The sequence below is a fragment of the Notolabrus celidotus genome, chromosome 9, assembly GCF_009762535.1.
Source record: "Notolabrus celidotus isolate fNotCel1 chromosome 9, fNotCel1.pri, whole genome shotgun sequence".
Taxonomy (NCBI): domain Eukaryota; kingdom Metazoa; phylum Chordata; class Actinopteri; order Labriformes; family Labridae; genus Notolabrus; species Notolabrus celidotus.
Window position 1 is genome coordinate 12913905 of NC_048280.1, and position 27837 is coordinate 12941741.

The window sequence follows — 27837 nt, forward strand, 5'->3', positions numbered from 1 at the left end:
AATTGAAGCTTTCACTCACATCTGCAGCATGCTTGGTATTGTGTGTTTGTCCTATACCTTGCTTGAACACTAACTTAGCAGTTGATTAAGATTCACCTTCATTAGCTTCATGTAGGGTTTTGACCTGATTGGGTCTGCCTCCCTGGCCTCTTTTTATCACCGTAGTTTCCTGTTTTTATGAAGAGAAATGCTCCTTCATTTCCTCATAAACATGACCAGAGTAAGTTCGCTGTGATTTCTTCTCTTGTTATGCAATAAGTCAGCTTTGTGTACCAAAGGGACATTTTCTACAATGGTTGTGTAGTTCTCTTATGTATCATCACGATCAAGACTGACATCATTAAAGCATTGTAAGGGGAACAAAAACAAAGATGTTTTTTGGCAAAAGTACGGTTGATCTTCCTGCCTTTTTAAGCCAGAGTCTTATCAAGTCCCTGAACACACATGTGTCTCATTTCTGCTAAAGGAAAGCAACGGTAAAAAAAAAAATTACTATTTTAACTATCAGTCCCCTCTCTTTGCTGATTTATTTTCCTACTAGGGAGAAGGACTGTGCCTTTGCCAGAAAGCTGCTGTTGCTTTTCCCCTTTTGGAAAGGTCAGGGTGTGATGTGGTGTAGTGCAATATCAGACAGATGCCCAGTGCTTCACACCTTTTGTGTATGTAGGGAACGTTCAGAGGCTTCTAGATGGATGAATTATTGAGTATGAATGCAATGTTGCACCTGCTCATAAACTGAAGAAAAAATGTTTGACAAATGCCAAAGTTCCCAGGGAAAAAAAAAGGCTTTTTTTTAAAAAACCAGGGCTAGCACATTTTCTTGCTTTTTGGCTTCTAAATTTGTGTCATGGTTCACTCCAGTTTTTCTGCAAGAATGAAGATAATGCTCAATGAATCCCTGTGTACCTCAGGATTCTTCAATTCTCAACATCCACTCCTGCAATACCTTAGATTTTCCTCCTTTTGTTGTTTTTTTTAAATGTCCAGTTGATGAATGTAATGTGTTCTCAATACTGTTCATCCTGTTTGTTAACTTTTAGCACTGTAAACATTCCAGTTCAACCCAACCCCCTCTCAACAGCTTTAAAATCTGTCAATGTGTTTGCACCCCTATCAGTAATAAGCATCTAAATTATATTAAATATATATCAACTGTATATTTGACTTTTTGTAAAATAAACCTAACCAAAAAAACCCTGCTTGGTCTGTTTATTTGTCTCTGAAGTCTTTGTGGTCTTGTTTTTATTGTGAAATATTCACCCTCATGAAAGAAACAGCTCCAGGTATTCAGTGTCCAGGTGATGGACGGGGATGAGACAGGCTCTTACTCTGCTTGAATGCTGTATTGTTTCAGGAAACGTTAGCTCATTTGGGAAAAGACAATACAATCTGGTGAAGTCTCTGCCATCCAAGTCTAAGAATACAATCTACTATAACCTGTTTCAGTAATTGTTAATTACAGCATTATGGAACTTTTTATCTAGCAAAAAGTTAGCTGATGCTAGCTTGCTACAAAAATAGTCATTTTAGCTGATTAGTTTCAGCTGTGTTAAAGCTAGCCACCACCAGGAGCTTGACTTTGACCTATGACTGGGACACGCACTTCTTCATTCACATAGCTACAAAAATGACTTGTTCTGGGATAGTTTAAAAATCACATCTTGAAAGCAGACCACTGGCATATATTCTGGGAATTTCCAGTGTTAAGACCCTTCTGGATAGAGTTCAACAGAATATTAAAAAGTGTATTTAATATTGACCTGCCCCTACATTTGCCTGCACTTTTTTTAGGAGATGTAGATTTTCAGGCGAGGCGTGTTGATAAATACCTGTTCGCCATTTTGGGTTGTGCTTGTAAAAAGCCATTATGAGGCGCTGGTTGCTTCCTGAACCTCCCACAATACAGGAGTGGATTGATATAGTAAATTATATTTAAGTTATGGAAAGGATTACTTTCTGTTTACGACTTCAGAAGGACGTATTTATAAAACGCCGGAGCAAGAGGACTTGCTATGTAAAAGCCTACAGACAGATTTTGTGGATGATCCATTCAAGGATCCAGTGATGCTGTCTTGTCTTAGCTAATTACATGTTTATTTGTTTGTTTCTGTGTGATTTTCTGTCACTTATCTCTTCCTGAAATGTTTCTCGCTCACTATAATGTATACATATCATCTCCCCCAGGTTGTATTTAGTTCCAATAATCATAAAAACGGAGGACTGCATGCTCTGTACAACAAACTGCTGTCCAACAACAAATATATAGAATTTCAAAAAAAAATCTCATCTTGTGATTTAAAGCTGCTGTTGGTAGGAATAGTGTAAAAAACTTACTTTTTTTCTGCTGGGTTTAGAGAAAAGGTCATAATGCCGGTCTGTATCATCGGTAAGTGGAGTAATTTGAGACTATTGCGAAATCTCTGCGTTTTCCAATGTCTTTGTATCGAGCAATGTTATTATTCCCCTCGTTCCCGTTATGACGGACCAATCACAGCTAATCTCCAATCCTCTGTCCTGATGGTTAAGGAGCGGCCCCCTACTACGTCCTCCGATTGGTTATGAGTCGGCACTATCATGACTGCACCACGCCGATCTGTGTTGGGGGCTTAGAGGAAATCTGGTTGGAGGGATAGTGTTGACATTCAAAGTCCCTCTCTCTGAACAGATGTTTACTCTGTGACTACCAACAGCAGCTTTGAGGCATGTCTCACGACCCCACTGTCCCTGGATGCAATTAAATGTATCTTCATACTTCATTTAGCTGGTCTGCAGAAAATAGCCTAGCTACAAGCACATGTGGTTTCCTGTGCTGTTATGAATTAACCTACTACTACTGATGCTTTTGTTTCTATATTTACAATGGTATTTTCAGATACTTGAAACATTTTTTAAAAATCTGGAAAACTTAGTGACCCCCCTTTTGTGTCTCACGGCCCCCACTTTGGGAACCCCTGATTCAAGGGACGTTGTGGGCGGACTAACTCCTGTAGTTTTCTTTAACTAGCTGTATAGTTCCCCAATGAAACAATGGTATGCGTTAACACACTTTGTTCAATAAATTGCAAGTGCAAGTTAACATTTTTGCCTTGAATTAATTCAGAGTATAAATGTACAAAAAAAATCAGGCTAGCGATATCGTCGTTAGTTGTCCACCACTGGTTCAATAATATCTTGAGGTGGAGATACGTGCTAGATGTAAAGAACAATGGCCTGACAACTAGTCTTAATGTAGAAAGTAGACTTAAACTGAAGATTGTATTGTTCACTTATGCTCCCCTTGGACCTTCATACTCTAAAATAACAGATGTGCTGAGGTAAAACAATCTTAATTGAACAGAGAATTTGACTATGTTCTTCTAATCTTTCCAGTCAATTGTTTAAAGACCACAGACAAGGAGTGAAAATTTGATTAGTACAATATTCACCACAACCTATTTTAATTACAATTAACAGTCATACTTTGCAGTTTTAATTCTAGTAAAGGTACGTGTCACAGATTTCCTTGGGCATCAAGGCCTCTCTATTTGGATGATACTCAAACCCTTTCTAAGGCAGAATAATTCAAACCCACTGGGGAACTTGAAATTTCCTCTGATATTTTCTGGCTATGTATTTTCTGAGGCAGGGACGCTGTAAATATGTGAACAGATTGTGTACAGTGTATGAGCAGACAGTGTTTGTTGACTGATTGTGCCATGATCATGGAACAACGTGAAATAACAGACGAGGAGCCTACACCACAAAGCAACCACAGTAAGCCAGTCAGTTTTTAAAACTTTTTTATTGTTTTTAAGTTTTTTTGCTCATTTTTTAAATTATTTATATTATCTACAAAGTAAAAGTTTTTAACTTAAAAGTTACATAAGGGTCAGGTGAGAAGTGGGATCCGATCACCTCTGCCATTATAATTTCATAAATAACGTTTCTCCTGTCATCTTGGCTGCCTAACATGTTTATTTCACAGGAAGCTTCTTGTCATTTCTCATTTTTAGTTTGGTTAGAAACTTTTCATGTAGTCTGGAAACAAACGCAGCACATAGCAGCAGCAATAAACAGTAAGATTAATACTGTCTAAAGGTTGGAAGATTTTCTTTTTCATAACAAGGTGCAGACAAATACAAGTTCCAGTTGAATTTTCTTCTTCACTCTCACTGATTAGTTTCTCTCATTCTCTCTCACATCTTACTTGGCAAGCTGACTCGAATTGCAATTTGGACCCCTGAAAGTGCGTGCGTGTGAGTGTTCTGTTTGTATGTTTGTGTTTGTGTGTTATTTTTTTGCAGCTTTCAGGGGCTGAATTGGATCAGTCTTGTCCAATACAACTCTTAGTTTGTTAAAACATGTCACTGCAAACCTGTTAACATTCTCTTATTGCCTAGTCAAGGAGGGAGGGAGGAAGAGAGGAAGAGAGGGGGAGGACGGGAGAGGGGAGGGTTAGAGAAAAGCTGATGTGAAGCATGTCTGGTGAAGATGAGGAAAGAGAGGAGAGGGAGGGGCTCTCGTTCTCTTCATCGCCTGGTTATGAAGGCTCTGGCTTAGAAGCGCGGCCGCAGAGTGGGTCCCTCGGTTCGCTAGCGCCCTCTATCTACAGCTGCTGCTGCTGATGATGTTGCACTGCAGAGAGGAGACAAAATGGGGGACATGAAAAAGTGTGCACAAGAAGAATCACAAGATTCTCTAGATGTAGGTTAGTTCTTGTTTTGTTTATTTCCATTCGTCTTACAACAGAAGCAGACCCTTTATTATTTCCCTCGTTCACAGTGCCCATTAGAGTTCTCTAAAGAACCTTAAGGATCAGCAGACTGTGCCACACAAGTCCACTGAGCAGCTTTCCATCCATCAAACTTGGCATGTGAATTTTCAATAGAGCAAAAAAAAAGAAAGAGTCAAACTGTCTTCTAATCCATGCTTTTGTTCTGGAAACTAGAAGCATGGCTGTCATTTTAGTGCATATGTTAAAAAATAAACCTAATCTGAAGCATCTATATTTACTCCAAATTAATACTACTGCACAGACATTTGTTTAATATAATAAAAAGCAATTTTCTGCAACATCTGAAAAGTCTGCTCACTCTTGATGATTCCAGACAACACATCTGACTACCATTTCAAATACAACTAGCTGGATATCTTTAGCTACATGGCCATGGTTAGGAAAAGACTATGAGAACGAGAGTCCACCCACTGTTGAGTCACCTACGATGGCTTCACCTCTCCATAATACGTCATGTAACACTGTCAGCATAAACAAGTGTCTGGCAGGTTTCATTGTTAGATCTGCTATGAGACACTCCGACTCAGCAGGCCATCTGGAGTCACTGCTACTATTCTCGTCAGTTTACAAGACTGTCGTGACTAACGCAGGTGACTATTAACGACACTACATTTGAGAAAGATGTGCACATTCTAATGACTCCATTTTTCAACACTTAAATCTGAAATGTGAACAACCAGCCTGTTAAATAGTTGATGATTTAGATGCCTTAATGTGCACAGTGAGGGATTGTTACCAATCAGCATTAAAAACAAGTACCCGCCCTGCAGGAGTGTGCTAGTTGATAAAATGGACATACCTGTGGATGTGCCCGGTAGGAGAAATGTGTGGTGGAAGAAAACAGGTATGGGGTTAAGTTGCAGTCTGGGGCATTTGGGGCTGCGGACCCCCTGGAGGACCCTGGGTAGTCCATCAGCATCATGGTTGGGTGGGTCTGCGCCGGGTGGTGAGACGGCCACCATACGGACTGCATATGGGCCTGGGTGTGAGAGGCAATGTGTGAGCATGTGTGACAGGGAGAGATAGAAAAGGGGAGAATGACAGCAACACCATGACCTCCATGGTTATGTCCTGTAGACAATATCTGAGATAGGGAATGAAATAAAACATGAATCTGGGACACAAATAAACTAGTTTTCACCGTCATCGAAGTCCTCTACAAAAGTTTTAGCTGTCTCGTAAGAGTACACAAATTCACTGTCAGTGATGTTATCTATAAGCAAAAGGAATAAATAGCTTTTTTCCTGAATGTCCAGAAGTGCTACGTTACAGACCTATCATGTTTGCACATGTAGTTGGCGATCAAACATTTCTACATCAAACATACAGTGAAGGTATTTCATTGATAAATACCAGTGTGTGTGTGTTTCTGTTTGCATTAGTATGCCATGTTCATCTTTTATATGAAGAGTATAAAAACCAACTGCATTGAAAAGTCTGCCAAATAATACGCACTACACTTTACAACATTATCACCACCAGAATATGACCCATTCATAAACCTGAACATCTGCTGGCTCTGATCCCAGAATTCCTCACTCCCACATTTTTAATCCCTGTCATGAAAACACTGCTGGTCTGATCACTCGGTCAGGTCTGCTCTGATAGTTCAGCCGGCCTGAGAGTGGATTGTGACTCACCTGCTGCACGTGTGCCATGTGGTTATGGTTGTAGCCGTGCTGCACCTGCTGTGGGTTGATGTAGACCGTCTGCTGGGCAGAGGGGAACGATGCTTGTGGAGGACTGAGGATTTGGCCCCGGGGTCATGGAGGGGGGCGTGGGGGCCAGGTGGAGTACATCTGCTGCTGTGGAGCCTGGTTGGCCAGGTGGAGGGCCTGGGCTTGCTGCTGCAGCTAAAACAACAACAACACACACATGCATAGAAACACAGTTCTACAAGCTCAGGTGGGAAAATCAAAGCTTTAAACCTTTAATGTAGTCACCTGCTGCTGCCTGTTGGTGCTGTGAGTGCTGCACTGGACTTGCAGCTGGGTGGTTAGGAGGACCTCCATGTTGTTGGGGGCCACCCTGCTGGCCTTGGCCTGTAGGTGTAGCAGATTGCTGGGGGTGCTGGGGGTGAGGGTGCAAGGTGGCACTGGGGTGGGGGTACTGCTGAGGCATTGGCCCTGGAGACACTGAGACAAGAATCAATGTGAGTGAGGATGGAAGTATGAAACCAGCACAGACATCACCTGCACACTCTGACCAAAACACACTCATGTGAACACACACAGGCGGTGGGGCTGTCGTACCATACATGGTGTGTGTCTGCTCGGGGTACTGTGTAGTCGAGGAAGAGACGAGGCTGGGTTGTCCATGCGTGGGAGGTGCCATCATCCTGGCACTGCCCTGCATCACTGGACTGAACACATGCTGCGCCTGAAGGACACACGAGAGAAGGACAACACAGCATTAGAGCCAGTGTGTGTGACAGTTTGTAACCAAACCAAAACATAAACATACTGATGCCTCTATAAGACAAAATAACATATATGACCTAAATATTTATGCTTTGTGATAATTCTTAAAGGACTATTGACACTGGGGTTGAATAACTACTGAGAAATATACAGCACACAGTGTGATAGAGGCTCTGTTTGATTACCACTGTGAAAGGTTTGTTAGGCAGTTAAAGGGAAGCAGAAGGGATTTCTCTTTAGACAATATTACACAAACACGTACTGGGAAGAATCAGCAAAGAACTAAAAAGAGTATTTATTTGTCCACAGGGGGACCAAAATCAAGATAGATGTTACTTGAAATTAAGTGTTAATCTTGTAGAGGGCTGGGTATCTTAACTACATTGATTTTCCTGTTATATGCTATGATAAATCGTCATCATGAAACACTGCACAGTGGTAGAAGAACACAACCCTTACTTTAGAAGTTAGGCTTATTTTGTCTATTAAAAAAAGTTTGTGTAGAAATAAATACAGATAATTAAAGAGTCAAATCTTTCACGTATCTTTGTGAGTGCTGAGTTTTAACTAAATGTTTTTGTTGCTTGTAATTCTGTGCACTTTCTCCTCATTCATTTTGCCTCCATTCGGTGCTAAAGCTGTCAATAAAAGAAAATTAAAAAATTAAAAAATCATTCGTTTCTTTCTAAGTCGGGGCTTTGCTAAAAAAGAGCCTAAGGCAGGCTGGTGGTTTTTGTCTTTTTTCTTGCTTAAAATTGCGGCAGAATTAGCATCTCATAAAAGTTTTCATTCTGTTTTAACCTTCACTCCCTTCCTTCCGCATTATGATGTTCAAAACTAAACATTGTTTTGGCTTTTGTGCTGTTCTTCCCAGTAAAACAAGCTCATTAAGATGCCTCAGTATGTTCTGCTGCTTGCTAACACCTAACAACACTTCACAAGTAGAGGGAGCGTGGTTAGCTACACAAATCAGATGTGATGAAACATTTGCTGGCATTCTTTCAGGCTGCTGGGCTGCATGCATCTGTCAAACAAACCGGAGAACAGCTGGAAGGCATAAAGACCGCCAGCTCTCACTGACGGTGCAACACTAACAGTTATAGGAACATATTGCTCCTGATAGGAGAGCCTTCTGGACTGTCAGAGGTGATGTGATTAGACTGTGAGAGTAAGAGGTGAAATGGTACCTGTGATTGGTAATGTGTCATCTGCTGGACCAGAGGCTGACTGGTAAACTGCTGCGGGCTGCAGGTGAAGTACTTGGGCAGAGTAAGCGGGGCTCTGAGCTACAATAGGGGGTCCTGCTGCTGTCGCTGGGTGGCATCATGGTGGGCGTGCCTTGCGGGTGGTGCTGGTCTGACCTCTGCTGGGGCATGTTGGGTACTGGAGGGTCATGTGAAGAGATTACAGGGGGGGTGACTTTTTTGTTTCCCTTCATTTGGAACTCATTAGAATCATGGAGGAGTGAGAAAAAGTACAGCTGGGTTAGAGACAGGCTTACATATTTACTCAATGGAAAGACACATTATTTAGAGTCCCCCTTTTTTCAGCCCATATTTTGAAAGATGAGAAACACCTGCTTAGGTGGAGGCTCTACAAATCGGGATAATGGATTCACAGTGCCAAGACTTCCTCATGCATGCACTGGCTTCTTTAATAGACTGATATGCGTCTCAGATTAACACCTCCCCTTAGGATGAATACATGAAGGTTCCTGAATATATATTTACTCAAAACGTAACACCTAGATTAGAATGACACATTCTATTACATTCAGGTAGGGTTGCAAAGGGGTAGAAAATTTCCAGTAAATTTCCGGAAAGTTTCCGGCAAATTTCCATGGGAGTTAAGCTGGGGAATTTTGTAAATATTCCAAATTGGGAACTTTCCAGGGGAATCAATGGGAATTTAGCGTAATTTAATGGAGCTGTAGTATATCCAAGCATAAATTTTGTTTTGTTAGAAGCAGACATCCATCCAAAATAATACAATTAAAACAGATTTATTTGTAAGTAGAACTTTATCAAGCGTTAAATATTTTATTGAACAATCAATTCTTTCATTGAAGTTCAAAATATGAATGTTGAGTTAAATATTACTCATCCCCCTAACCCAACCCATTCAAAAATGGACAAAAATGCAATCCCAACAAAGTCCCATTCAAAATGTTAAATGAAAAGAGCCGCTCTCCCTCCAACAAAGTCCCATTCAACCTCCAAATAAAAAAGCATCTTCCCTCAGAAATCATCTGTGCATGTGATGGAGGAATGCACAGTGCATGTAAGAGGCGTGGTCTCAATAGCCCTGCAGTAAGCAGTGGGCTATGTGCATGTGATTGAGGAATAGCATAGATATTCAACTGGACTTGCATGAAATCTTTTTTTTTCTAGTCAGGATTATGCTCAAATATATTTTCCCCAACTTTATTTAAGTTCCCTATTAATAGACAACCTTCAATTCAGTAAATTCCTGTTTATTCCCGTTTATTCCCATAAAATCCTGTTAAATCCCATGGAAAGTTTCCAACTTTGAAAATTCCCAGAATTTTGAAACCCTAAATTCAGGGCCTATCACAGTCAATTCCCTGACCACATTTATTTTGAAAGACAGAGAGAGACAAAGAGATGCATGTGAGAGGTAAATTAGAAAAAGCGGAGGTTGTCCTCACCTTTACCTGGTCTGTAGGGTTTAGATTGGCTGACTGTCATATGAGGCATCTGAACCTGGTACATGGCTGGAGACTGCAGTGAGGAGAGGAGTGAGGATGAAGAAAACACATTTATACTCAATCTTCTCACGGCAGCATGAAAACCTCGTCTAAAATCAAAAGAATTCCTGCTCATGTGTCCCAATGCTTCCTTCAGTGAGGCCGAACAACAAGTATTCAGCGCTGACCAACACAAACAAAAGTATCTTATCAAACATGTGCATGTGAGAGTGAGGGGATTATCTCTTACCTGGGGCCACATGCATATTCTACACCTGTCTATAACTGGACTCTACCATGACTTTAACCCAACACTGCGTGTCACCTTCCATATCTTAACTCCTCAACATTACAGTCCATGCATTTCTTTGACAAACAGAACTGTGGCAGAGACAAAAGAGGCTTAAACTCCTATCAGCTGTCAGACATTTGTTCAGTGAACAGATGAAGCCAATAGAAATAAGATGAAGTCCATCTGTTATGACTGTTAAAAATGAATTGCAATAAGAAGTTGGCAAACCAACATCTGATGGCATTAATTCAACAAGCAGGCAAAACATCTCAGAACTAATTGGCCTTTAGAAAAAAACAAAAAACAAAAAGGATTTAAAAAATTCACAAACCTTCCATATTATGCTTTTCTAATGGAGCGAGAGAGAGAGAGGAGGAGGAGGAGGAAGGGGAGAAAAGGGAAAGAGAACCACTCTTTAGTTGTTGACCAGAGTATTTTACATGAGTCTGATGTTGGATCACCAAGTTTTTCTTACAGCAACACACGGAAAAATACATATCTATGAGCAACACTTCATTAACAATAAGTTAAAACCTTTCAGTCACTGCTTTATGCTGGTGTTACATCTTTAGATTTAGCTCATTATTACAATTATTGACCAAAACAGTTTTCAAATAATCAAACAAAAAAAAATCGTAAAATGCAGATGTCTTGATGACAATGGAGGGTGATAAAGGAAACAATGAAGATATGAACGTGTATACAAAGGAGAGGAAAGACCCAAAGGCTTGTAAATATCAGGACTGTCCTCTTAAAAAAATAGAAACATCATCCATCATGAGTCAAATTTTAATTTTGTTTTTCCTCAAATATCTGCAATTTGGTCATTTCACAGCCCGACTGTGCACAAAGAAGATTCATGGCATGCTGTAAACGTAGCAAAATGAGTCCTAAATGATCCTTTGATGGTGAAATTTCCCAAATAAACAGACTCTCCTCTATCCCTCTTTCAAGACCAACTCAGTCGAGGCATGATGTCTGTCTAATATGAGTCTGGTTCTGCCTGAGGTTTCTGCCTGTTAAAAGGAAGTTTTTCCTCGCCACTGTAACTAGCTAAATATTGCGATGTGCAATGCTCATGATGGATTAAGGTGGGGTAAGACTGAGTCTTATCCTGTCTTGAAGTTGGGTCTCTGTTCATAATTTGACATAGAGTACGGTCTAGACCTCCAATGTTTGTAAAAGCGTCTTGAGATAACGTTTGTTGTGATTTGGCGCTATACAAATAAAGATTGATTGATTGATTGATTGACTCAGTGACTTGAACCAGTAGAAATCAGAGAACGTCTTCATCAGTGTTTGACTGACGCTCTTAAGCAAACAGAAGACAGTAGGAGGGACTAAAGCATGCCGAGCTACTGCTTACTGTAGCTTAGCTTCATTCTCTCATCACAAAACTGTCATTTTCCATGCAGGCGTTTATGTTAAAAACAAAGAGATGTGACGTAAATCACAAAGACAATAGACAGCTGGAATAGTTTCATCCCACAGCTGATGCCTACAAAAAGCTATAATCAGGAGGAAAAGCATTAGACTACCGCTATCCTGGAAAAGAAAGTGCTGAGTTCAGGTTCAGCCCTACAGCCTGCTAGAATAAGTAAAGAAATATGGATGAAATAAAGACAGCATGCATTAAAGATGATTAAATACAGGAAAGACAAATAAAAACACAGCTGAAATGTTAAGGTGGTTAATGGTGATGGTTGTTAGGAGTTTGTTTTAATGAGCTTCATATGATCAGCATTATCAACACTCACTTCTGTCTTCATAGTTCTTATTTAAGCATGCTGTGTGTGTCTCACCTGCACTCCAGGGCTGACAGGTGTGAGGGGATACATCTGTGGGAAGCAGACCGTCTGGCCGTACACAGCCTGGGGCTGCTGGACCACGATGGAGGGACTGGGCTGGCCTTGAGGTCGGGGAGGTGTCGGGGTGTTGGCTGGTTTGGGCTGATGAAGGAGACAGATATAAAAATATAACTAAGAATCTAAGTTTGAGGTATTTAGATCTGATAGTCTGGTAACAGCAGGATGTGCTGACCTGTGTATTGAACCTGGGTTTGAACTCATTGGCATTTGGGTTCAGAGTTGATTTCCTCACTTGACTGTAAGAAAAGCAAGAGGAATGAAAAGATGAATCTGTTATCATCGGTTCATATTTGTTAAGTTGTCATAAAAAGACTCAGCAGTCCCTCCTACTCACTCTTGCACAGCCTCCTTCTTTTCCTCCTTCTCTTCATGCTTGGGTCCACTGAATGTGGACGTAGCCGTCGTCTGGACTCCTTGTGATGTCACATCTAGCCCTGCCCTCTTCATGTCCGGGGCTGAGGGAGACGGGGACAGTGCGGCAGGGCTGCCAGGCTTACTGGTGTTGGTGGCGTTGGTGGATGCAGCAGGGGCACAACCAGGGGTGCCTGCAGCAATCACTACACCGTCATCAACGCCCTCCCGCCCCACCGTGGAGGCTTTGTCCAGGGGAAGGTCTTTAGGCTTCTCTGCTGGATCTCTAGGAGGCTTGGTCATCATCTGGTCAAAGGCAGGGTCAGAGTTTGAACTAGACTGCAACTAAAAATGAGAGGAAGAGTTAGAAAAAATGTACAACCTTGTGGGCATGAGGTTTTTTTTAAGTTATTTCTATAACCAGGAATCAAAATATATACTTACCCTAAAATCTACACTAAATTTCTTTAAATTATCTATTTGTTTTCTGTGGTCTGTTGCCATAGAAGGGGGTCCTGCAACAGGAAGAGGGAGAGAGAGAGAGAGAGAGAGAGAGAGAGAGAGAGAGAGAGAGAGAGAGAGAGAGATGCTTAAGGTTATAATCTATAACAAATGGGTTATCCTTATTATTGAAGACAGGTAGTAACCCTTATCAGGTATTTATAAACGAGTAGTGCTGTCTAAGGCAGTGATTTTCCTGCCGTGGGACATTTTCCAATTTCACTTAATTAGTCCCCAAAAATATTATTCATGTACTGCAAATAATTTGCCATGTAGTGCGTCTGTGCCTGCAGTGTAGTGACTGATGGAGTAATTAAATACGGGTCCATGTACTGAACTTCGCTACCCACCCACTGGGGGACAATAAAGCGCACTAATGACCTTGTTAATTTACGACTATAGAATTAATGATGAATGCGGGAGGTGTATGTGACAAGACGTAGGCGTACAACAGTGATGGATAAAAATTCCAAAAGGAAAAATGAAAACTCCAAACAGGGCCCTGGACAAAATTCTAACCCGTATGAAGAGCGTAATATGGGTGGTGGAAAATGCTACTTTTATAAGAAAAAACTACAACGGTGTCTGCGAGACCTCTCAAAGCTAGCTACTTAGTAACTCAACTCGTGGCCAAATCAAAAAAGCCACACACTGTGGCAGAGACATTAATGCTACCTGCAAAAGCTATTGTAAATAAGAAGCTTTGCCATGACACAGTTAAAGAAGTAGCCAAAGTCCCGCTCTCAGATAAATAGATTTATATATTGAGAGACTAAATGTGTCATTTTGTAAAACTTTTGGTTGGTGGTGTGACTCAGGATTTTTTTTAATGTGTGAAATGTGCCTTGGCTCAAAAAAGGTTGAAAAACACTGGTCTAAGGTGTTCTGTACCTTTACAAACTGGTCTAGTGATACTAGTTGAGCTTTCCAAGGGCTTGATGTTCTCCTTATTTGCTGTGGGGGACGTTTGTCTCGTCTCCTGAACTCGACACTCTTTTGCTAAACAAAACAGAAGAACAGACACTTTACTCCGACATAAAAGCAGATGCAGGATCGTTGAACACTGTTTTGGATAGTAACAGAACCATCATAAATAAAGCACGCATCCTTTACTTCCTAAACCCTGAATTCTGAGCTCACCATCTGCTAATGGAGAGGCGACCATGCCGGGGGCGGGGCTAGCAGCAGTAGGAGAGGAAGCTGAGGTTGGCGTGGCAGCAGTTTCCACGGGTGTTGTTCCTGTCTGGGATGACGGGATGGAGGAGGCACCAGAGGATGCTCCACCCATGCTGTTCTGTCGGGGGGAACGAGGTCTGTGAGCTGAGGAAGGGAGGGAGAGCTTCGATTTAGCATTCATTTAAAAAAAACTTATTTCAGGTCACTACCAACAAATTCACCTATTTTAATCTACTGACAAACAACAACACAACAGATCAATCAAAAGGATAAAGACTTAAAGAAATGTTCTACCTCCACTAACTACTGATGACCACGTCCCTCCAGAGGGGCTGCTCCTGGTTGGTTGAGTGACTGGGACCTCTCCTGGTGCATTGTGGGAAATTAAGTCCACTCCAGGAGGTACTCCGGTTGTCCGGCAGGGTGGCACGCGGTGAGCCCGAGGCGTCCGCTGGGACTTTGGAGACATTCTGGGTGGACCTGTAGACGAAGACAGACCGATGAAGACAAATCTATGAACTCACAGCGGGTGTGAGGTACGGCTGCATAATTAATTCATATTGCAATATTTTTCCTTTCTGCGACTTATATTGCAAATATATAAAAAATACAGAAATATAAACCTCATAAATGCAATGATTTTTCGTCCTTTGAACATTTCTAATAATATAATATTTATTATTTGGATGTTTAGGTCTATTTCCTGCTTCCAAATCAGATCCCTCTCCTTCTGTCTCTACACTGTGTCCAGCCTTCGACAGCAGCTCTGACATCCACATGGAGAAGCAGAGAGACAACAGGTGGAGCGACACGTGACTCCATAAACTTTAATAACAAACGTGACTGTCTTACATGTCATCAATCATTTCTGATGATGTTTAAAGTTATGTTCAATCTGCGTCACCAGACCCGTGAAGTAACTTAAAATTAAACTAAAACTCCCGTCTTCTCCTGCATGTGATTTTCACAACCCCACACTGTGTGTGAGCTACAGGTGCCGATGCTAAAAGAAAAGACTCCATTAGCGGTCTGCGCGTGTGCCCACTTTGTCGAGCACCGGTACAAGCAGGAATACCCTGTCTTAAAACCCATCTGTCTTAATTGAGTGTTTGCCGGTGACAGCAGCGCAGTTCTCCGTGTGTTGTAGTGTGGGGCTGCATTAAAGTGGTATTGAATGTTTATTAAACATTAATCATGGAAAACGAGGAAGTGGTGACACACTGACGTGTTTCAGGTCATATGACTGACATCGCACGTCAGGGGATGTGACTATTAACCACTTTGAATTGTGATGGTCAAATGATATATCATTCAGCTCTAGTGTGAGGTAAACATCATCTCAACATCCTGCCGTGAAAGTCTCAACTATGTCTCACAAAACCTCTGCAAAGATGACATTTGATGCATTACACAAATATCACATTATACAGTAAAAGGTATTTGGTGCATGCATGTTAGTGGAAAAACTGCAGACTGCACTGATTCAGAGAAAGTAATAACACAACACACCATACTTATCACACCAAACCAAAGTGAGGTGGGAGTTGAGAGATGGAGAAAACAGGATAAAAGACAAGTGGGGGGTTACAGTATTTAAAGAATTCACTGTTTAGTAGAGCTTGTGCAGTTACAAGGACAGTCTCTGAGCTTTAGTTCAATTTTTTGTCCTTGAACTGCAACAACATTTGTAATGTATAAACACTCCAAGTATGAGGACGGCTGCACTCCCCCCAAAATAAACACTGAATACCTGAGTAGTGTTTGACGAATCCTCAAGAAAGATTTGGGAAAAGGTGCCAAACACAAATTCCTGTGACCCTACTTGCCAGTTTTATGTCCTGGAAAATTATTTGACTCCCACAGATACTGGTTGAATTGCTCTTTTGACAACTGATTGATTTTAAGATATTCCCCAAAATAACCGAAAATTGCTCAAAAAATAACTAACTAACTCTAACATTGGGAGTACAAAAGAGTACTTTAGAAGATATTAGTGAGTCTACAGTGGTGCAGGAATGCAGACTTAGGATTTTCTCTTGCTAAACAGAAACCACAGCACACATTGTGGTGCACCCACATGCCAAGGTGAAGCTGCCTGACGCACTGACAAAGGATCAGCATTGTAGTTTACTAAATCTTAAAGATTTCCATTTGCATGGAAATGCAAACCTGACCCCAAATCAGGCTCAAAAGCAACTTCACCATTTGTGAGTAGGCCTCTTACTTTACAGTTAACACACGTGTGACTTATTTCAACATGATGAAAACAGTGGTTTCTTTAGAAATTCAATCCATCCACCCTCAACTCATGCCTTTGCCCAGGTCTACTCCACACAGATGTGGGTACCTTCTGAAGACATGCGTTTGGGCATAGTGTTGGCTGGAGACGTGGGCCCATGGTGGGAAAAGGAGGATGAGGAGGAGGGATAGGAGGGGTGGGATGAATGAGAGGGAGGTCTGGAAGGTCGAGAGGGGGGTCTGGAGGGTGGCCTGGTGGGCGTTGTCGCCCGAGGAGGCAGGGAGGAGGGGCCGGACTGGTAACGAGAGGGGGGGCGGGAGGAAGGAGACGGACAGGGTGAGGGCCAATGGGATGAACCTAAAGGAGGGAAGGACAAATGATAAAAGGATGACAACCAACAGATGACAACCAGTTAAAGCTGGGAAAATTAAAGTTCAGCAGAAATAGAAAGACGGGGGAAATTAATAATCATGAGATAGACAGGCAAGGCAGGAATGATCAAAATGATAGTATAATAAATAATAAACTACCAACTACAACAAATATGAGCGTCATAGAGACTCTACACCACAGTCTCTGAGAGTAAAAGGTAGCATTCACAGGGGGATCAATATATTGACTACCCAATGCACCTCTGTATCACCAGGAGTCATTTCCATTCAATGTACAGTAAAACACAACAGGTTTGTGTTTGATGCATCACACTCACCTCCGTTGACCACCCTCTGGTCAGCCCCAGAGCTGGGACTGTAATCATGAGGTCCTGGTCGAGGAGCTGACGGCCCAGCTGAGCTCTGAGTCAGACGAGGAGAATTCTGACGTCCCGGTCCCCATGACATCGCCTCCCTGTTCCTCTGACCTGGAGGAATGTACTTGTTCTCTCTGTGCACACGTACACACAGATACCACACAGGCAGAGACAAGAGTTGAGATAATGAGGGGGAGATATTCATTCTACACACTGCAACACATTCAGCTTCACCATGCAAAATGAGCATGTTTTCTTTTATTACTCATGCATTTGTTCTGGAAACAGCTGCTGTGTACTTTGTGAGTTAATGGGGACTGCTTTTTCTCCTTGTGTGGAGCTCCATTGTTCTTCTGATGAATGTGTTTGAGCCTTCCTACCGCAGACCCAAATTATTTACTACTAATGTGCGAAAGTGGTGCATCCTTTTGCTTATCTTTGCAATTTGATGGGGATTTAAGTGTCTATCAGAGAATTCAATGCATCTCTTTTGAAGTCTGTCTTAATCAACAGGCTCTCTGGTACGCATCAGCACTCTCCAATGATACATAACCTCTGATGATATTTATAATCACTTTATCTGCATTAGCATGTTTAAAAAAGCTAGTTTCATTTTTTGCAGTCAAACATGAATAGTATACGTTCCCAACGGTGATGACCTTTTGAAACATTACTAATAAAGCGGCTGACTCAACTTAAATGCTACAGCCCACTCCAGGGAATTTCTGTTTGCACTTTATAATATTTACATGTAAGGATCAAAATGCTGCAGTTTGTGCTGCTCTGCTTTAAATGAGAATATCTACCAACACTGAGAACTGCAGTGACTCAACAGTCCTCCCAAAAAGGAGTGTGTATAGGCACTAAGTGTGCACTTGTGTCCCATCCCACCTGCTAAGTGTGTGAGGCTCCCGCTCCCGCTCCCCTCGCACGACAGCAGTGTATTTCTCCTCCTCAGAGCGTTCATCATTCTCCAGGGCTACGCGGGCCTTGTATGTTGCACTGGCCTCAATCTCGTCCGCCAGCTGGGCAGCACGCGCCTCCCTCTTGAGGAACTCTTCAGAGTTGTCCCGCTCCAGAGGGACCCTGGGAAACAAGTTCAGGTCAGACAAGGGCAGCAGGATGATGGAGTGACCGAGGAGGGGGCAAATTCAACTTTTTACTTTTTTATGCCGTCTAGACGAGATTACCAAGTGGAACAGCATTGGTTAAAGCCCCGATATTTCATATTTTCTGAGTCATTTCTTGTTGATGTTTATTATCTAGTGTTCTTGGAAAATTCTTTAGAGAAGAAATATTATTACCAAATTCTTTGTTTCAGAAATAGCATTACCTGTTAACTGGGCAGTAAAACTTGCTAGAGGGGGGCTTCATTTACCAGAGGTATTAACACATCTCCAGAAAATACAACGTTTGATTACAAAGTGTACAAATGCAAGCAGAATTAACGACATGTGAACACAGAGAGGCTTACGTGTATGTGGACAGGCTGCTGTCGTATGTAGACAAGACTCCATATTTCTCCTCATTGTACTTAAACATGTCATTGGGGTCCCATCCGTTTGACTACAAAGACAGAGGCGGAAACCATGAGAAAGAAGGCATTTCACAAATGGTCTTTGCACAATATACCATGACTGTATCACAACACACTACCTTTAACCTTCACTCTCTAATGTCCAAGCAACCATATAATACACCTGTACAGATTCCTTTCTATGTGCGCACAAGTGCAGCATCAGTGCTTTGTTGACTCTGTGTCTATTTTCTCACCACATCTGTATCCAGAGACTCAAGGCTGTCAGAGTTGTGGGTCTCGCCTCCATCCCAGGGCTCCAGATCTTTCTCTTTATGCTCGCCATTGATCCTGCTGCTCACTGCTGCATCTGTGAAATTGTCTGCGGCACACACAAAGAATATATATCTATGTACAGCAAACTGCCTCACTCAAACACACATACACACACCCACACCCACACACACACACACGGAGAAGCTCACAATGGTACACAGTCACATGGCTGCACTCTCACTGTGTATGCGGGTAGGCGCTCATGCCTCAGGAGCTTCTGCAACAGGCTCTTACAGCAGAGGTCTATAAAGAAGTAGAGGTGGTCCACCAGGCACACCCACCCACAAACAGACATGGGGCTGACAGGATTGAGAAAAATGCTTTCAAAATCATTTGAGTTATTGCATGAGCTGGCCTTGATGAAGCTTAAAAGAGTTCTGGTAGGGTGAGCAAAACAAGCCTTGTATTGAGAAGGTAGAAAGTATTCCCTATTCAGTATCTTCATAATAGATACTACTCATATAAATGTATGATGTGAAAATGTTTTCTGTAATTTTACTTTGATCAAATTAAATTGAACAATTTAAAAACAGGTAGCACATATTTGCTACAATGCCAGATTTTGTCCACAAACAACATCTTAAAAAAATGCTCTCCCATGTTAACCACTTGAGGCTGGCGACATACATAATTCAGGACCTTAAAGTAAATGTAATACTTTAATACCTTGGTTGGCTCACCTAAACCAGAAACAGGCATGCTCAAAGAAAAACACACCAATTACGTCTGAAAGGAAATCTCGTCTCATGTCAGCCCAGAGTCTGCTCTCAAATTCTCAGAAGTGGCACCAATGGACGTCGTGCATAAAGCATATCAGCCACCTGGAGCTGCTTGTAACTCAGCCCTCCAGACTCATCCCAGCATTTCTGGCAAGTAGCAAGTTCAGAAGTGTTGGACTGGCACTATACAGATGGGTGAGCTAACACACCTAGATTGTTTTAGTAAAAAGGTTGTTGAAATGCTCGTTGCACACTGTCCATTCAAGGAATCATACAGAAAGTAACACTTAAAAATGTGGGCAGAGTGAAGGGTAAGCAAACATGCATTTAGATGGCAGTCAATTACATGACCTTAAAGCACTTCAGGACCAAAACAAAGACGATATCCTGTCGTTGCTTGATTTTACATACACAGCTCAGGAAGCAGATATAGGTGCTTGTGCCCGACATGAGGTTTCAAACAGTTGCTTTCAATGGAATCATATTCATAGGCTTATACTTTGCCCTTCCCATTCGTAGCTAAACTTGATTCAAAATTAAAATGTTTTAAAAGGTGAGTTAAAAAAATAATTAAAATAATAATTTCCCCACTTGTAGCCAAATCTCAATTGGGCATATCTGCGTTGCTTTCTAGCTGCGACACAGAAGTCAAGCTAATGACTAAATAACAACAAGAATTCATTTTCTATACTCCCATTTTACACTATGAGCTTTATGTATCCCTCAGATCCCTGATAATAAGCATAAGGTCTCATGAAAAAGTCGAATGTGGCTAGGACAAGGCTTTATTTTAGCCTCTGCTGACCTCTTTAGTAAAAGCTTAACTAAACACCATATTTAAAAGCAACCCTTCCATCGAAAGCAACACCCAATCAAAAATGACCCGCATTGATGCTTTATTCCCATTGTTAAGTAATTAATCCCTAAATTCCCCAAATTATCCAAGTTTGATTTGAAATGCAGGTGGCAGACACATCAGCCTCAAGCCTCGGGAAGAGCTTTACAGATTTGTGCAAACAGTGATGTGAGAGAGGAGAAAACAGCCATATATTACCTGTGTCAGAGGAGACTAGACCATCAGAGAGGAGAGACAGACAGATGACAGAGTCAGAAGATGGACCAAAAGATAGATAATGACTGACTGGCCATCACAGTAACGGATGACATCTTTATCAACAATGTAAGGATGCAAAACATTTACATGCAAGTTTCAAATGAAAATTCTGCCTTGTGTTTTTTTTTTTCTTTTTTGTCCACTTAAGTGTGGTTTTCAGTCTTCAATCATATCCACCAGACTCCCTGTGTCCTTTCTTGCTGCATTAAAATTGGTGAACAGCATGTACTTGTAAAAACAAAGAGCAGCAATTTCTACGTTACGAGTTCCTCAGGAGATACAAGTACCATTTGGATAAAGCTTAACTGAACAAACTAAATCTGAGTGTCACTAACATTACCAGTGGTGCGCTAGATCTACTTAACTTTTTTTTTTTAAAGTGGAATTTCAATAGTGTTGTCATTAGTGGCACCAGTGCAGCACGACTTATTGAAATCATGTGACGAAACCCTCACACCTTTGTTCATTTTGACAGAATAAAACCCTCCCACATATTCCATTTTGGTTCAGAGGAGTGTAGTGTGGGTCAAGATGAATTAGATGAAGAAGACTCATTCAGCCTTTATTGAGTGTCCTTGCTCCACTGGGGCAACCTTCGGACCAATCAATAGATCACATTAGCCTTCAATGACTGGCCACTCAGAGCAGACACACAAGATGTAACTTATGGCAAAGCCGCAGTGACATCAAGGTAGAGAATACAGACTGAAAGAGATCAATATGTTGTGTGTGTGTGTGTACACTGATGGGTATTCACTCTTGCATGTTTGTTTGTTTGTGTGTGTGTGCAGTGAATACAAAGTGAGAAACTGGCCAAGTTACACTGTGTATGCTTCATTGGATTTAAGTATGAACATGACTAGGTACAAACAGACACCGGTTTGTGTACTTTAAGAAAAAAGGATCAACACAAATGCCCTCAGTACCTTTCCTGGCGAAGTTCAGGTCCACATCTTTGAAGGTGACGACCACAACATCTGAGGCCTTGAAAATGATACTCTCCACAATATCCTCCTTTCTGGGGGCTATGCTCGGCTCTGGGCTCTTTCTGTGGGCTGCATCCAACACCAGGTCACACTGCGGGAGAAGGTTTATTACATCGGATTAAGGGGCGATCCAAACTACAACAAAAGCCGTAACTGTATACAGGAGAGATGATGAATGATTGGACATGGAGGTCCTGCAGCATGCATTGTTTCATCTCAAGCAAACATTGCAGTACCTGAACAGAGGAGAGGAAGTGGAGAGTATTTCAATAATTTATTCAAGTACATTTATTATGCAAAAACATCAACTTTTTCTCTGGTTCCAGCTGCTGAGGGAGGATTTGCGTTTCTTTTCCTCTATTTTCTGGATCAAATATATCTGCGTTTCGGCTCTTGGTCAGCAACATGAAGAGATCACCCCGGTTCAGGTATATTGTTGTAGTCTCCTTATTACACGGACATTGTTTTTCACATGCATAGAAACTGTTTTGCTACAAACACAAAGTGATGGATTCATGGAAAATAAAAATAATTCTGATGAGCATAACCAGGGGAAAGAGGACGTCATCAAATAAATTCTTGGGTGTGCTTGATTGGACTGAAAACCTGCCAACTTGGCCCACTATGCGTGCATAAAAATTAACTACAGGAAACTCTCTGTAGGTTTCTTGGCTGACAGCATATATAAACTAAAGTTTGACTGACATAAATTAATTGAGTTCTGCTAATTTATTTTCTTTCAAACCAGACGGAGGAGCTTGTGCGTTTGCGATGGAGGCAGACACTACCTCCAATCTCCTAAAAACAATGAGTTCTAAAAAAACTAGTTCAATGCTATGGGAGAAAATTGAAAACACAAGTCCTGCAACCAGAGATTACATTGTTGACAAAGAGACAGTGTACATAGGGGTGGTGAGTACAGCTGGGTGAATATTTCACCATGTTTGACTGTTCAGCTTGCGCACACTGTGGTAATAAAAGCCAAATGCGATGCTTTGTTTTGGTTTCAAAACACAGTGGTGTGTTTGCCTGAAAGCACACCAAATTCTATTTATTTGAGAGTATGCTGCCAATGTTCAGCCGTTTTAGCCACTCAACCTTACAAAAGAGATAAAAGAAAGATCTATTAAAAAAATTCAACATTGCAGTTTGGTTTTAGGCAGGGGAGAATTTATGTTGCGAACATTCCTCCAGGAACTAGAATCAAGGACAATTGATTTGGCCAGAAAATACAAGAGCTGCTCAGGTTCAGCTTTACATCGGTGCTGAATTTAATTTTGTCCCGCAGGAGAAAGAATGGGGAATACCTCAACCTAAAAGGGAAGATGAAGGGCCACATACCTCTCCTCCATAAAAGGAAAGATAGAAAGGGCGATCTTTGTCTAAGACGCCTCAGGGGTGAAGCTGCTATTGACTGCTGGCTGGGCATTTCATCCCAGCACAGTCAACCATAATCATCATTACTGCTACAGAGGAAATCACAGCTCTAGATTCAGTTTTAGCGCCTATAAAGATCGATGCATGGTGTGATCCTTACCTCTGGCCCATATGTCTTAAATACTCCTTCATAGACTGCTCCATTTTTCACTTTCAGCTCACACTTGGCCCCCTGTGAATAAACAGGCGCATCATTATTCACTGTATGAATTACTTGCTCATCAAATAAAGTGTCAGTGTCTATTTACACATTTCAAAAATAAATGCAGTAAGCCATCTGTTGTAAAACAGACAACTGATTGATAAATCTCTGCTTTGTTTTTTCAACCAGCTGTCTCTACAAATCACACAGGCTTTGTTTATAGCAGTGTAGACATTTTGCAGGAACAGCATGCGGTCGGAGAGAGACTGCAGGACGTACTGCCGTCACAAAATCATTTACAGTAAGCAATATTCACATTACTGTTTTAGACAAGGTTTTTCTTTTTTTTGAAACTGTGCTCAATCCTCTGTTAATTATTGTCACTACATAAAAGGCCTAATTAAGATATGTGACATGTTTCACCATGTCTAGTATTTCATAATATTAAAAAACTATACAAGAGACACGGTGAACATACCACCACTGAAGTCAAGACATGGACCATCCTCATATTTGCATATACACCATTGAAAATGACCTTAAGAAAAAAAAACACAGTTAACTCCTGATATTCCTCATTTGCAAAGAAGAATGGTGATCAAAGCCTCTGAATGCTCTACGACACGTAGGACATTTTTCTATTTATAAGTCATTCTCATAAAAAATGATATCTCATCACTTCATACATGCTTCATCAGAAATTCATTCAGTGCAATTTTGATCAAAGTGCATGTCATACAAAAACATAACGTCACATTCAAGTGACTGTATAGAATCTGCAATAAGAAGCAGTAATCAAATGTGAGCATCTACTTTTCTTTGGTGAAATACTGCATATAGGTAAAGAAAAATGAAATGTACAATAAACCTGTTACTTACTGATGCTGGGCCTTTACCACTGTGTCTGCCCCTGAAAAAAAAAAGATAATGTCAAACTCACCATCATTATCACCACATACTGCTTACTGAAAGGCAGCACTCACTGTTGGGATCAACTATAACATGTAAGACTGAAATCAATAACAAAAATCTCACCAAAACGGACTCAATTGCAATATCTCCCCCGTCTATTTATTAACGTGCAATAATTACTCATCCCTCTCTTCTTACATGTGCAATATGTTTTTTTCTACTCATCTTCTCAGTTCTGTTCTGTACATTGTTTTATACCTATGCTACAAGTCAGTGCACATTTTCCCTGCATCACTGGTTTCGTAAATATTGTAAATTTACGTATTTAGTTGTGTATATACGTTGTAAGATATGACTGCTTTCATTTTAATTGCTAATAACTCTTTAATAATTGCTATATATGCTCTTGTTTGCTTTGTACTGGTTTGCACTTGGCTGCTGTAACACTTTGATTTCCCCGTTGTGGGACAAATAAAGGATTATCTTATCTTATCTCTTAACCTAAGGAGGCAGTGGTGTAAATGCCTTAGATGCTATAGAGCTGATCTTGAACATATCATTATCAAATACATGAATTATCACAATGTAATGTTTTGAAAATGCTAATTCCTTGTGTATTTGAATGCAGCATACGATGTGGACATTCCTCAGGGGCTCTGAGGTATTCTGCTGGTGTGTAAAATGTTCACACAGCTGCCAACCAAACGCTCAGTGGCCTACAATTTTTTCCCCAAGCATGTCCTAAAATGCACCTTGTTCAGCAGCTGGCACGTAGCCAAGCATTCACACCCGATACAATGTAGGCAATGGCCACTTTCCCTACATTATATCCATTGTGGTATACGAATAATAGGCTTACTCTTGTTTCCTAAAGATTATAAAAGGAACAAATCCAAATCATTTCGACATGAAACAGGCTGATTTCATTGTGCATGGGTCACCGTTCTTACTTCACATTTTTTCGCACGCCCTCAAAGATAAAAACCTACGCAATGAATGGGACGTACTGTCCTAGTGACCGGTGAATAGAAGCCTGACCGTATCTCCTAGAAGCACAATACGCATGCAGCTCCTGCACTAAAACAGTATGTGTTAGCTTCATCTTAACACCGCATATAACAGAAATGTCATGCTTCAAGGACACAATTCCTCATGAGCAGCAGCAACGTCAAGGTTGAAAGCCCGTCGGTCTATAATTTCCCCTTCTTCTCCTTCTCCTCCTCCTCTTCACCCTCCACACCCGCCCCTCTCTCTCGTGCGCCCACACGCTTTATAGCAATTCCTTGCAGCATTATTGCGCTAACGTACCAAGCAATATGACAGACATGTGAAAACAGACACAGGTGCTTTATCACGGACCCTTAGGTTAAAGAGTCGCACAGGCGACCCTGTTCGCTAGCTGCTGTAAAACGCACTGCATAACAAGCATGGGCTGTCAAAAAGGCTAATTAACGTTAGCTGGATGGACTCTGATGGTTCTCTGATATCAGCCTCACTGCTCCACACATGTGGGAAAACATACCTGACCCTGCATGTGAAAATACTCAGTCTGAGAGCAGATGATGAGTCTAATGTAATGTGCAAGAGGATGTAGCGTCACGTCGAAGTTGCAACATGATTGTACCAAGCAGGCAGCAGGCCTCACTAGCTGCACAGCATCACGTTATAGTGGATGGACTCCGCGTATCAAGGCCCGCACACCGTCCACTAACACGTACACTAGTTTAGGACCACTTAACGGGGATGTCATCTCTCAAAACTGCCCGGGTTGGGGCGTGGATGTGCACACGTACTGAAAACTGACCACATTACATCCTACTGGTGTGTTTTTATCTCGCTGAGTTTGAGGTTTAAATGTCACAGACCTGCCCATATTCTGTCTCCCCCCGCCGCTTCCTCCGGCACCGGAGGCGGCGGCACCAGCTGTGTTGCCACCGCCGGGCTTGCTACGATTTCCACCGGCCTTCATGGACATGGTGATCCCATAAAAGACGGCGTGTGAAAACGACCCGCTTCACACCGCAAAGCTGTTGCCGATGTTGACGGTGTGTGGTTTTGGTGACAGCTCGCTGAGAGGGCTAGCTTAGCAGGCTAATGTCAATGAGAGAAGATGCTAAAACAGCAAGCTAACAGCTGCTAGCTAAATTAGCAATCTGTACAATTCCTATTAAAACAGAGAAAAATAATTATTAAAAAAAGACAACACGCGACAATCACTCTTCCAAAATGAACATGAGTGTTACACCTCTTGTCAATTTGTTTTGTAATCCTAACACAAAAATTCGATTATCTGAAAACAGGGTTTACAGCTATCTCGGGTTGTTTCCGTTGCTAACAGCGAAAAGACCAAAACAGTCTGAAAGGGCACAAAAAACCGCGGAGGGATATATGAGAGGCGGAACGGCTCATAACATATCACTAAATATTGCTAAATTAGGTTTATCTGAAAAGACTTTGCCTTCTATCAAGACAAATATGGTTGTGTTTGATACTGCCTCCTGAAATGAACACATAGAAGCGCGTTTGTCTTAGAAAATCTCTGTTTTAACACGGAACTATTTCCAGGAAGTCAATGCATTCTCAACGGCTGTTTTGTGGCATCCACCACCACGTGAGCCGGCGAACACACTAAACACACTAAACACACTGAACACACAGCGTACAAGGAAAGACACACATTACTCTCACAAATAATGGGAACAAAAACTAGAACATTTGAAATTAATCTGATAATTCAGCATTTGCCTGATATAGATTATAGTTTTCTGTGACGTTTTCTTATATATTTTGTCTTATATATATCACATTTCCAATGCAATACCCAATAACGTTGATTAATTGTAATGTATTTATTTTTTTATTTATTTACCAACTGTCATTTGCTGGTAATTTATTTTATTTTATTATAATTATTTTATTTTCCTAACTTGGATTGGGGTTTGAGGGAGTGGGGTGTTGGGAGGGCAGATGTGTGTGTTCGTTTAACAACAGAAAAAGACTGTAAACTATTATACTGTATTGGCTGTACTAGAATGATTTTGTATATATATATATATATAATAGTTTATCCCATAACACATTTTATTATTATATTCATCTACTAAATGTGCACTCTTGCTTAGGCTAAGTTAACTTATTTCATGTCTTTAAAAGTACTTCTTTACCAGATAGTATTTTTATTTTTATTAGGAACTTTTGGATTTGTGTTTAGGTTTATTTATTACCCGGCTTTCTTACTGATCTTCCGGTTGTGTAAGAAGCTTGATTCTGATTGGTCAAAACCCCTTGACAACCCCTTGACAGCGGTTATTAACATTCACTAACATGAGCAACACAAGAGTCAAACTGATCCCATCCATTCATGTCAAAGCAATCCACTGAAAAGAGTTTCATTACATTTAACAGGCAGATAAGAATCAATCACCATGGAACACTAACTGATTTGTTTATATTCTCCAGTAATTACAATTAGGTTATCTTTTTTAGTTTGTCGTGCTTTTTTTAAATGTATGTTTAACTTATGTGCAATGAATAAAGCAGTAAATAAATACTGAAAAATTAAAATATGCCATTCTTATATGAGGCTACTTATTAAAATA

At 41.1% G+C, this 27837-nt stretch overlaps 1 protein-coding gene across 1 annotated transcript; it reads right to left on the reverse strand.

Annotated features, from left to right (window-relative positions):
* Positions 1-3762: 3762 nt before the first annotated feature.
* atxn2 (ataxin 2) lies at positions 3763-26739 on the reverse strand. Its single transcript, XM_034691716.1, is given in 28 exon segments — positions 3763-4616; positions 5575-5753; positions 6415-6513; positions 6515-6564; positions 6567-6614; positions 6718-6909; positions 7027-7153; positions 8382-8453; positions 8455-8514; positions 8516-8577; positions 9863-9935; positions 11996-12142; positions 12234-12297; positions 12396-12757; positions 12857-12927; positions 13805-13912; positions 14054-14233; positions 14384-14569; positions 16437-16685; positions 17038-17210; positions 17968-18162; positions 18551-18642; positions 18850-18974; positions 21688-21838; positions 23285-23356; positions 23805-23864; positions 24206-24236; positions 26104-26739. Coding segments are annotated over 28 exon segments (3369 nt in total). The 5' UTR covers positions 26214-26739; the 3' UTR covers positions 3763-4585.
* Positions 26740-27837: the final 1098 nt, after the last annotated feature.